We start from the raw sequence: 12,864 nt of genomic DNA, 5'->3' as shown, positions 1-12,864 counted from the left end.
ATGTTGGCGGCAAACATTTCTGCACTGGAGTGGAGGTAAGTAAAGTGGATATTAGTTCCCCTTTAACCCTAGGATGTAATTATTAGAATTTTAAACCCATTTAAGCATGAGACCATCCAATTTTTTTAGAACCCCAGAAACACTTAGCGTTTCGAAACGCTAGAACCTCCTAAACCTGCTGGCTTGTCCTTTTGATGTTTTATGATGAAATAAACTCCTTGTTGCTTTCTCAATAACTGGTCTGGTTTTCCTGTACATTTCGGTTGATTTACAGTATGACAGAGGAGCCCCAATGGATCAGTGACCCAAATAACCATCAGTGACCGACATGAAATTTCTGAGGACATACTGGAACATATCTGTGGACTCACTTATCTCTGAAATACAAGTCACACTCTCAGTTTATTTTTATTACACAAGAAAATAAATAGATAAATAAATAAAAGAGTTCTGCCATTTAAAAAACAAAACAAAAACATCATCACAATGGAAAAAACTGCTTCTTGCTGTCATTGGCGGTCACAGGGTTTCTGACGGGAAGTCTGTAAAACATTAATTATACATAAACAACATTAACTACTTGAAGTCTGTGGTGTTAAACCCCCTTCCCATCCAGGCCATTTTTCAGTATTCAGCGCTGCGGTACTTTGACTGACATTTATTCCGTCATGCAACGCTGTACTGAACTACATTTTATACCATTTTTTGGGGACAGATTGAGCTTTCTTTTGGTGGTATTTAATCACCACTGGGGGTTTTATTTTTTAATATATTAAGGAAAAATTACTGGAAAAAAAACCTGTTTCCCCTAATATTAAATTCTAAAACATTTATTATTACCCAATTTTTTGGTAAAATATAAAAGACGCGGTCACGTCGGGTAAAAAGACACCAAACATGTCAGTTTTTTTATTTGAGACTTTTGTTTTTTTAAACTTTTTTTATGTATATATATTTTTTTTTTTTTAACACTTATTGTTATTGCTATTACATAGGGGGATACAATCCCCCTATATATTAGCAAAGGCACACTGACAGGTCCTCTTTATGGAGACATTAGGGGTCTCTAGGACCCCTAATGTCACCTTGGGACCCCTAAAGAAGCGTATGAAGCAGAGATCTGCTTCATCAGCTTCTTCTCTCTGGCTATAGCAGCCAGATGATTGACAGGTGAATGCGGAAGTGATGTGATACACATCACTTCTGCGTTCACAGCCCGGAGAGAGATCAGCAAGGAGCTGATCTCCCTCCCTTCTCCTCCTGACACCCTCCATCAACTGGTTAAACCTGATTCAGCAAATTCTGAACAGGCCAGCAATGTAACCATAAGTTAAAATGTAACTCCACTTCTCCCAACATTTTGTTGACAAGTTTGACACAGAATATGGGAGGACCGGCAAGAAGGTACATATTCTCTCTTCAGTTCTGTGCCTACTGTACACCCTGTATATATAGGTGCCTCCTTCTTGCTTTCAATACGCAGCCTAGACAACCAAGATCACATTACATTTGACATGAAGTAAGAATAGAGGATCAGTCATGTACAACTATTGTGCAGCACTAATAAGCAGGTAGCAGAGCTTGCATACAGTTGTGTGATTTTTCATTGCTTTGCACGTTTGTCACACTTTAATGTTTCAGATCATCAAACAAATTTAAATATTAGTCAAAGATAACACAAGTAAACACAACATGCAGTTTTTAAAGGAAGGTTTTTATTATTAAGGGAAAACAAAATCCAAACCCACATGGCCTTGTGTGAAAAAGTGTTTGCGCCCCCAAACTTAACTCTGGTTTATCACACCTGAGTTCTATTTCTCTAGCCACACCCAGGCCTGATTACTGCCACACCTGTTCGCAATCAAGAAATCACTTAAATAATACTTGACTGACAAAGTGAAGTAGACCAAAAGATCCTCAAAAGCTACATATCATGCCGAGATCTAAAGAAATCCAGGAACAAATGAGAAAGAAAGTAATTGAGATGTATCAGTCTGGAAAAGGTTATAAAGCCATTTCTAAAGCTTTGGGACTCCAGCAAACCACCATTATCCACAAATGGTGAAAACCTGGAACAGTGGTGAAGCTTCCCAGGAGTGGGCGGCCAACCAAAATTACCCTAAGAGCGCAGGGACGACTCATCCAAGAGGTCACAAAAGACCCCACAACAACATCCATAGAACTGCAGGCCTCACTTGCCTCAGTTCAGGTCAGTGTTCATGACTCCACCATAATAAAGAGACTGGGCAAAAATGGCCTGCATGGCAAAGTTCCAAGACGAAAACCGCTGCTAAGCAAAAAGAACATAAAAGCTTGTCTCCGTTATGCCAGAAAACATCTTGATGATTCCCTAAGACTTTTGGGGAAATACTCTGTGGACTGACGAGACAAAAGTTAAACTTTTTGGAAGGTGTGTGCCCCATTACATCTGGCGTAAGAGTAACAACGTATTTCAGAAAAAGAACATCATACCAACAGTAAAATATGGTGGTGGTAGTGTGATGGTCTGGGGCTGTTTTGCTGCTTCAGGACCTGGAAGACTTGCTGTGATAAATGGAACCATGAATTCTGCTGTCTACCAAAAAATCCTGAAGGATAATGTGCGGCCATCTGTTCATGACCTCAAGCTGAAACGAACTTGGGTTCTGCAGCAAGACAATGATCCAAAACACACTAGCAAGTCCACCTCTGAATGGCTGAAGAAAAACAAAATGGAGACTTTGGAGTGGCCTAGTCAAAGTCCTGACCTGAATCCTATTAAAATGCTATGGCCTGACCTTAAAAAGGTGGTTCATGCTCGAAAACCTTCCAATGTGGCTGAATTACAACAATTCTGCAAAGATGAGCGGACCAAAATTCCTGCACAGCGCTGTAACAGACTCATTGCAAGTTATCGCAAACGCTTGATTGCAGTTCTTGCTGCTAAGGGTGGCCCAACCAGTTATTAGGTTTATGGGGCAAACACTTTTTCACACAGGGCCATGTGGGTTTGGATTTTGTTTTCCCTTAATAATAAAAACCTTCCTTTAAAAACTGCATGTTGTGTTTACTTGTGTTATCTTTGATAATTGTTATATTTAAATGTGTTTGATGATCTGAAACATTAAAGTGTGACAAACGTGCAAAACAATGAAAAATCAGGAAGGGGGCCAACACTTTTTCACACAACTGTATGTAATGAGCAAATATGGCTGTAACATGTACATATATTACAATCTATAATAGAAACAATATTTTTTGAAACTGTTAAATGTTATTTGGCACTAGCACCCCAAGATGGAGCTGAGGAGTCTATCTAATCTCTATCTAAGGACTTTAGATTGCCTTTCTGCCTGACAGCAAAGGACTGTAACCATGATTTGTACTGCAGCCTTGACATTAGCAGTCTGGTGGTCCACACTTCCAGTGGCCCCCTGAGCTATCCTCATTGCCTGCCAAACCTCCTTCTCTTCCCTGGTTGAAATGTCATGTGCCAAGTAGTCCCCCTCTGCCCTGCACAGCCACACTTAAGGGGATCTCTACTCTAAACTCCCTTATATGATTACCTAAAATACATAATTCTACAGAGCCAGCATAATTCGGCTGAAATCAGGCTTGCGGTGGGCGTACTACCTTTGTAAGCTCATGGGTGTCAGGGGGGGGTACAGAACAGAATTAGAGCAGCACAGGGTGGGCATCACCACTGTGGGTATACCATTAATAGTCCAAATAGCTGCCAGAGGAGTGGCAGAGGCATGGAATCTGTAGAATTGCAGGCTCTGAACAGTGTTGTCCCAGTGTTGTTGTACTATATGCAAGCATATAGACAAAAAGCAGCTCCTACATGTCTCAGCTGTTTACCCAAGTAGAATATTAACAGCATACTCTGCTTGTACCACTCCGGTCTCTGGACCCAACCAGAACACTGAGTCAGCTCCTCTAACAACCTTCTACCGCCGCGTTACTGCTGCAGACCAGCAAGGTCAGCAGAGGAGACTCACCATCCCATCTGGACGTAGATTAATTACAAGGACACAACAATAATTCATGGTATTGCCTTGTTAGCTGGAGAGCAGACAACCTTCAATGCACCCATGAAGTCAGCAGCTGCTCCCACTAAATTACAGAACTCAGTGCATGCTGGGAACTTTATAGTCTCCAAGGAGAACCAACAACGGCAGCAAATGTGCAAATGCAAAATCTTACCTGCTAATTATATGAGCTGGGAAAGATCGACACCTAAGGCCCCGTTCACACCTTTACGTTTTGTCGCGCGTTCAACGCTCTATGAACGCTCAACAAAACGTACAAACATGAAAATCCCATTGTTTTCTATGGGTCTGGTTCACACCTTTCCGTATTTCCGCCCGTCTGAAACGCCCTACAAAGCGGCCTACGCTCAAACAAGTACATGTACTTCTTTGGGCCGTTTTTTAGGGCGTTTTACATTGGGATACAGCCAAGTAGCCTTCGGAATCGCGCGACGGTCGCGCAACTTTTTTACCGCGGATCGCGGTAAAAAAAAACGCGCGACAGACGCGCATATTCAATACGCCTAGGTGTGAACCCAGCCTAAATGTATTCAGGCAAACCTTTCCTCACTCTTTTAGAGTGTGTTTTTATTGCTGTCTGTGTCCCCATTGGGTGGATTTATGCTTACTTCCTGTTCTGTCTGACACCTTTTAAAAAGACAGGAAGTGGGGAGGTGTTTCATTGTTTCCTGTCCTGTCTGATAGGCAGCACAGTGGCTTAGTGGTTAGCACTAGACATGCTGGAAGGTCAATTGGCCCTGTATGTGTGTGAAATACGGCCCTTAGAATGTAAGCGCCTTTTGGATTGCTGGGATTTCTGATGTGATTTCTACTCTCACAGACTAGACCTGGACTCCCAAACTGAGCCTTAAAACCGTCAGATATCTCCCGGCAAGGGCGAAAGAGGTATCTGCCTCTCTCAGCATTCAAATAAGCGGCTCAAGGAGAGCTTTGCAGACAAGCTGCATATTTGGAATATGTTGGTTTTGTATAAACTAATAATATGAACAATGTTCCAATTTCATTAATAATAATAAAGCAGAAAAATAAATATGTGTCTGTAGACCATAGAGAAAGGAGCCCCCACCTTTTTGGGGGTACTTGACTTCACTGGGATTCAGGGCGTCATGTCGTTTCCCGAGGGTGAACCCCAATACAGACAGAACGAGACAGTCGAATATTCCCAGTATGGCCAATATATATGCCCAGTGCACGGAGCAGGTCCCCAGCTCGTATCTGTCTGAGCGATAGCCACACAATGGACGGACGGCGGCAGAATCCCATCCATCTGGGAAGAGGATGCAACCCAAAGCTTGGCATGAGGCTTAAAAATAAATAGACATAAACATAAGGTTAGTAAGGACAAAGGTCAACAGGAAAAATATGACGAGTTCAAAGCAGCAACCATAGCGAACAATCAGAGCAGAGAAGTTCCGACAGTCAAAGATGATTGCTGATTGGTTTCTTACTGGCTTCACCCCAGTAATTTTGACCTCAGGTTTTTAACGAGCATTTTTATTGGTGTGTTGTTTCTTAGAAGTCAAAAATAATGGCATGATAGTTCTGATAACTGGAGTAAGTGACAATGCCATAGCTGACCGCTCATAAAAACGCTAGTTTGCTGGCTGGCTGTGGCTTTACTGACCTAGAGCAAGCATGCAGATTAGGGGATGTCAAGAGTAAAGCCGAAACCTTTGGATAGAGTAATGGAGGCTTAAAACTGCTATCAGTTTGTAATTTGCCATCAGTCTTATAAGGAAGATTTTCCTTCACTTCCTGTCATGTAGACTCAACAGGAAGTGAGATGGTATATTTTCAATGTGAGAGAATTCCCCTCTTAGACAATTGTCATTGGAGCAAGTGTCTCCATTAAAAAACGTCCCCTCTATTCCTGTTCTGGTGGCAGCTCAACATTTTGAGTTTTGCCTCACTTTCCTTTTTCGAAGACATCAGTGAACTGGGACCAGACAACAGTTAAAACTTGACAGAGGTTCTATCCCCTCAGTACTATCCAAATCTACAAAAACGTTTTTTTTCCTTCTAGTGGCCATAATGTATTATTACAACACACTACATTCGAACTGGGAAAAAATATATTAAGAACATTCCTTTTTGAACATTCACAGGGTGAAGGGCCCTGCAAACTGTTTATAAACAGACCCCTAGGTGTATGTGGGTGTGATGCCCTGCCCTATGTATATAATATTTCTTATTTCAGCAGGGCACCGCATTCTGACCTCTCTACACAGTGGAAAAAGCTTGAAAATAATTACTGATATCTGATTACCAATTTGGTAGTAACATTCCTTTCTTTTCTACTGCCCACTGTTCTTTCAATATAGGCCACTGTCCAGAAGGAGAGCATGGCACATGAGCTGCCAGGAGAATAAGAAATGAGGTGCCACAGTATAATGCTACTACTTTTTATCATTACCACGCAGTCCTTGAGCTCCAGCAGTGAGGGAATATCTGCTTAATGGGAGCACAGAAAGAAACAACCTGACAAATTTTAGCTCTACATTCTATCCAAAATGTGCAAAAATGTCACGAGGAAAGGTTTACTTTAAAGTCACATTAAAGTCAAATTTTTTTCCCCTCCCCCCCATGTTACTGTTAGCACTTACCTTAAATGATGTCTCTTATTCCGTTCTTCTTCTTTCCTGTCCTTTTCATCTGTCCCTCCAGCGGTGTGGCGGCTCTCCGACCCAGCGGTGTCTGCATGCGGGTGCACACGTCCATACACTTACCTTGTGTCTCTGCTCATCTCCGGGCCGAGAATCCGAACTGCGCATGCGCTCGCCCCAAGATGCTTTGCTGCGGGAGCACGCAAAGAAAAAAGGTAAGTTTAAACTGCTGTTTTAGCGGGGTTTTTTTAAACTGTTTGCCTATATCTACTGCTTGATAGCAGTAGATATAGGCAAAAAAACGGGAGGGTTTAGAACCGCTTTAAGAAATAAAACCCAGATATGGTACCACTGTTCCATGCCTTACCTGCACTGATCTGAAGCCAACCACACAACTTGAAAACTGTCCCTGAGTTACAGAACCGCAGCAGTCCAATACAGGCCAGGCTGAACAGAACCAGCAGGAGAGCCCCAACCATGAACCCGGCTGCAGTCTGGAAAGGAGGGAGAGCCTCCAGAGCAGCCGGTGGTCCTCTGCATTCGGTGCCCCAGTCTGTCTCCTCGCACACCTGGTAAAGTCCAAACTGCCCACTACTCTCCCCACCTAAAACCCAGGAAGGCTGCAGGAGCACTGTGATCTCCAGGATGGCTAGGAAGAGGGTGCAGGAAGCCCACAAGACAGTGACCGCCCTGCCATTCTGGACAAACTCTGTGTCGTACAGCTGCACATGTCCAAGAGGTTCCATGGAGATTCACCTGAGATGACAAAAACAAATACAACATATTATAGAGGCAACCTCAAGTAAATTACCAACTGCTGCTTAAAGAGGAACTTCAGGGAAATAATCTATTTTTCAAACAGCACAAATTAAATAAGTGATCTAAAAAATGAGTATATTCTGCCTTAAAGGGTTAGTCCACCCAGAATTAATATTACCGTACAGATTTTTCTGGATGCTGGAGACTTAACCATCTGGCAGTTTTCTCTGTCTTTGGGGGTCTCTATTGGTGATATTTCTGTGCCGAGTTCCTGGGTCTCTCTACCTTCTGTGGCTATTATGAGGTGCTTCCACTATCCGTGCAGAATTTATTATTTTATTTGTATTATGAAGAATGTAACAGGAGGAGCTGGAACACTTATAGGTGGTCAGGGACACCAAAACGTCCAGGTGGACAGTAACAGAGTCAGGAGTTATAGCAAATAAATCTTGCTGTTGGAACATTCAAATCATGATTTTAAATCACCTATAGGTAAAATACTCCTTTTAGGTGGTCTGAACCTTTAACATGATCATTCAGTGTAAACACTAAGTCCATCTTTTTCTCTTTCTATTCTGATAACTATTCTATTTCTACAGTTATATGACCCAAAATCTCTCCCCTTTCAGTCGGTCTACATATGTGATCTGGAAATGGCCTACCCCCTTTGAACTCATATATCCAGGTTTAGAACCCTCCCCCCTCTTTGTACATAGAAACGTGCTATAGAATTGTGGTGGTCCCACCATTTCTCTAAGCAGATATGGCCCTAGATCTCATCTCCTTTTATGTATGCAGATATGTGACACAAGACCTAGGATTTGTCTTCTTATTATCACAGGTAGATAAACCAGTTTGATATTGGACCTAGGATTTGATTCCTTCATTCCATAGATATATGGTCTCCAGTCTGATACGGAACCTAGGACTTGTGACCTTCATGTTACAGATATATGGTCTCCAGTTTGATATGAGACCTAGGACATGCCTCCTTCATTCCATAGATATATAGTTTCCAGTGTAATTTAGGACCGAAGATTTATCTCCCTTATTCTATAGCATTATTTTTTGTATTCAGTCTAAAATGGGGTTTAGGATCTGTCTCCTTTATTTCAGATATATGGTCTCCTGTCTGATATAGGACCTGACTGTTCTGCATCATCCCACAGACATATGACCTCCTTCCTTCTATATATATTTTTTCTCCAGTGTAATACAGGACTTAGAACTTGTTTCCTTTATTCCAAGATATATGGTCTTCATTCTGATACAAGACCTAGGACTTATTTTCTTTATTCAATACACATATATGTATCATCTCCAGTCTGAAACAAAACCTAGGACTTGTCTCCTTCATGCCAAAAGCATATGGTCTTCAGTCTGGTACATGACCTAGGACTTGTCTCCTTTGATCCCTAGATATATAGCCATTAGTCTGATACAGGATTTAGATAAATGGACTCTAGTCTGATATGGGACCTAGGACTTGTCTCCTTCATTCTATAGATATCAGCTCTGTATATAGTGCCTAATCTTAAATCTATCTACTGTTTCTTTCTAAAAAAAAAAGAAGCCTATTCCTCTCTGGACACATAAAGACAACCCGTCTACTCCTTTGTAGAATACTCAGGTCTTCTTCTATCTATACATATATAGAACATATATTTTTCTCCTTGTGTATACCTTACCTAGAATCTGTCTGGTCCTTTGTGCATGGAGCTGGCTCGAAGATCTACAGTTTATCTCCCTTTCACTATACTGTATCTGATAAGGAATCTATGCTCCTCTTTCCTTTGTGAATATCAGACTCTCTAACCATATCCTCCCTGCATTCAGATATCTAATAGTTAGAAACCTGCTCCTCCTTTTATTCAGATATCTGATCCAGAACCCATTACCTATCTTATTTAAATGAAGATGTGAATCACAGTGGTCTATATACAGCTGTGTCCTCTATCATGAGCATATCTTGCAGTCTGTAGAAATGCAGATTGTTCATTATTATATTACAATAACATCCTGTATCTTACCTTGATCCCCAGATGTTGTATTCAACACACATGCACCATTTTCTGTGCCTTCGTTGCTGCATCTCGGAGCTGAGCATGACCCCCTCCTCTCCTCTGCAGATCAGCTGCCCCCCTCCGTGCTGTGCATCACCTCTCCGTGCAAATCCTTTACCATGGGCAGAATATGCTTAACCTACACCCTTTGCTCAATTCCCCTTCCTGTTGCCAATCATTTTGCACTCTGTCGTGCTAAATACATTGCTTCTTCCTGCTAGCCCTGCATTGCCTACACCAGTGCTACATAAGCCCCCAAGCATACATCTTGTCCGTCACTGACTTGATACCAGCTGTCATTGATTTTAGAATCGTTTATATAAAAACCATATGAAAAGGGGAAGGGACGGAGGAGCTAGAATAGCACAGAGAGTAATGTAGACACTCTGAGAAAAGGAAAGGGCTATGATGTGCAAGGAAGGAGGGGGGCTGTGCTAAAATGACTCTTCAGAAGTAGTCAAATTTGCCAGTTAGTTCAGTTGCACTTTAAGGGCTAGTTCACACCACCACCAGTACGTTGCGACCAGATTCTGTGCCGGAACGCACTGGATCGCAACCCGGCCGAGCCCACTGCGATCGAGTCCGATCAGAAAAAATGCTGCATGCACTATTTTTTCTGACCGCACCAGATTGGAAAGCAGGCATTGATGTTGCACCCCAGAACGCAGTGAGACGGCCGGGATGCGATCCAGTGCGTGTGAACTAGCCCTAACAGTGAGGGCTAGTTCACAGGTGCACTCAGTATAGAGGCTTCCTGTTCATTTTTAACAGGGGCTGAGTAAAACATAATTTATGGAAAGTTACAATGGTGCACTTGATTTTTTTTCTGTGCTTTTACCTGCAAATCAGTGACAGGGTCTCTTTATAGAATTGTCACTGGCTATTGTAGGCTTAAAGAGGCATTGAGTGGAAAGGGTGAGTAGTAAAAGGTGTAGAGATTTGATTTTATCAGTTAACTGGTACTGGGTTCTTTTTTAAGAACTCCAGTTATATGTCTGATAAATACTGTATATTATATTACACACATAGCTGCAAGCATCAACACCTTTCTTTCCTCTGAAATTATATTAATGGTATTCACCCTTTGATGGATGACTAAAGAAAAATTAGGTTTTTGTTCTCACCATAAAATCATTTTGTTGGAGTCGATTGAGGAACATGGGAAGTCTTTAACCTTTAAGTTATAGCGCCGCCTACAGGAGGATTGGACAGTAACATATGCAGCCCCAGAGCCATTAGTGGGCAGTGAACTTGGGGCACCCAGTACACCCAGTCCGTGTGTGTGGTAAAGTAGCCTATTATTTGCTTCCATTTAGTCTGTTAAAAATACAATTAGAAGCATATTATATATGTTTAGTAAGTGCAAAACAATGCTAGTTGATCTTACCAGAAGTCTTGTGTGCTGATGACTTCTTGTGTTGACTGTTATTAGTAGGGATGCACCGAAATTTAAGCTGCCCAAACATATTGGTTGAAAATTGCACTTTTGGCAAAATGCCAAAAGTGCCATCTTTTGCCCAAAATAGTGGTGCATCCCACTATCCCACTGGGGAGGAGTTTCTCTCCTCCCCACTGGGAGCTGCTCTGTGTCTCAATGGAGAGGAGAGAAACTGTCGGGGGGGAAGAGAGCCATGTGAGTGGCTGGCGTCTCTCCTCCCGCACCGCTCAGCCTCCAGTGACAGATTAGGAGAGCGGCGGAGGTGGCTGTCACAGGTGGCCGGGACGGCAGTGCGGGGGCGGATTCAGCTGTCAGAGGAGACCGAGCTCTCCTCCCCGCACCACTCACTACTCACGCCTCCTGTGACAGCAATGGAGAGTGGGTACAAGCAGTCAGCGATCACTGAGTGTTTGAGTATATTTGAGAACATAGTGAAGGGAATTTGTCAAAACTGGAGCAGACAAAATCTGGAGCAATTGCCCACAGCAACCAATCAGCTTCTCTCTTTCATTTTTAAATCTTAACTGAACAAACTGAAGAGAGAAGCTGATTGGTTGCTGTGCACAGCTGCTCCAGATCCAGTTTTGATAAATTATTGGCACCTTCTCCAAATTGCAAGAAATAATTGCATTCCAAGTTTTTGTGGAAGAGCATGGACAATCTCAAGGTTAACTGTCCAAACCTTGGAGATCTTAATGTTCATGTGTCCACTGTGCACAACAATATCAAGCAGGTTAATCTCCCTGGACGTGGATGAAAGAAAACAATTGATCAAAGATTGCAAAGAAGGATTGATGGAGTGGTGGATAAAGACCCTCCATCAACTTCCAGACAAATTCAAGCTGACCTTCAAGCACGGGGTACAACTGTGCCAGCTCGCACTATATACTTTAGAGGATGTCACCAGCACACCACACGATGATAATCAGCAAGTATTCATTTATTAACAATCGCTGTCTCTCATTAGCAAGCGCTTTCGGGGGCCACACAGGTCAGATCAGATGTCATCTCTGAGCCTGATGAAGGGGACCCTGTGTAGCCCCAAAAGCGCTTGTTAATGAGAGACAGCGATTGTCAATAAATGAACACTTGCTGATTATCATCGTATGGTGTGCTGGTGACATCCTCTAAAGCAGGGGTGTCAAACTTAATTTAATCGAGGGCCGCATCAACATTATGGTTGCCCTCAAAAGGTCCTGTAAGACTATACAGTATAAATGTATTTAATCTTTATCATAATTGCCTCTCCATTCGATTATCACTGGTATTAGTAATAACTTATTATCTAGATCTGAAAGTAGTCTAGGAAATGGCCTGGTGGGCCAGATTCGGCCCCTGGGCCTTGAGTTTGACACACATGCTCTAAAGTATCTACATGTGGCGGCGCCATTTGCGGTCATTTCGAGCACCCGTCTGCATATTATGGGAGTGCGGCAAGGTTTTTCTTTTCGTTTTCGAGCTCAAATTATATGTCACCATCTGAGCAAAAAGGGACGCCATGGTAGGGAGACCCAGGAGGACCCCACTGCTGACACAGAAACATAAAAAATCCAGATTGGAGTTGCCAAAACTTACTTGAGGAAGCCAAAATCCTTTTGGGAGAATGTGCTGTGGACAGAGGAAACAAAATGACAGCTTTTTGGTAAAGCCCATCATTCTACTGTTTTCAGAAAAAGAAATGAGGCCTTTAAAGAAAGAAATACAGTCCCTACATCAAACATGGTGAAGGTTCACGGATGTTTTGGGGTTGCTTTGCTGCTTCAGGCACTGGATGTCTTCACTGTGTGCATGGCATTATGAAATCTGAAGACTACCAAAGAATTCTGGGGTGCAATATAGGACCCAGTGTCAGAAAGTTGGGTTTCCGTCAGAGGTCATGGATCTTACAGCAGGACAATGACCCAAAGCACACGTCAAAAAGCACCCAGAAATGGTTTCAGACAAAGCGCTGAAGAGTACTGGACTGGCCA

General features: G+C 42.5%; 1 protein-coding gene across 2 annotated transcripts; it reads right to left on the bottom strand.

Annotated features, from left to right (window-relative positions):
* Positions 1-441: 441 nt before the first annotated feature.
* On the bottom strand, positions 442-9,537 carry LOC108788275 (lipoma HMGIC fusion partner-like 3 protein). Of its 2 annotated transcripts, none has more exons than XM_018558018.1 (4): positions 9,424-9,537; positions 7,002-7,390; positions 5,096-5,334; positions 442-540 (listed from the first exon to the last, which is right to left on the bottom strand). In XM_018558018.1, exons 2-4 carry the CDS (start codon positions 7,378-7,380, stop codon positions 520-522), a joined length of 639 nt encoding a protein of 212 aa, XP_018413520.1. In that variant the 5' UTR covers positions 7,381-7,390; positions 9,424-9,537; the 3' UTR covers positions 442-519. The 2 variants fall into 2 exon arrangements, with proteins under 2 accessions (XP_018413520.1, XP_018413519.1); XM_018558017.1 differs by having other exon boundaries at positions 442-544; positions 5,099-5,334.
* Positions 9,538-12,864: the final 3,327 nt, after the last annotated feature.

The sequence above is a fragment of the Nanorana parkeri genome, unplaced genomic scaffold, assembly GCF_000935625.1.
Source record: "Nanorana parkeri isolate BGI_ZX_2015 unplaced genomic scaffold, ASM93562v1 scaffold315, whole genome shotgun sequence".
Classification (NCBI taxonomy): domain Eukaryota; kingdom Metazoa; phylum Chordata; class Amphibia; order Anura; family Dicroglossidae; genus Nanorana; species Nanorana parkeri.
The sequence above is the reverse complement of the archived record's forward strand: the minus strand, read 5'-3'. Positions and strand labels throughout refer to the sequence as shown.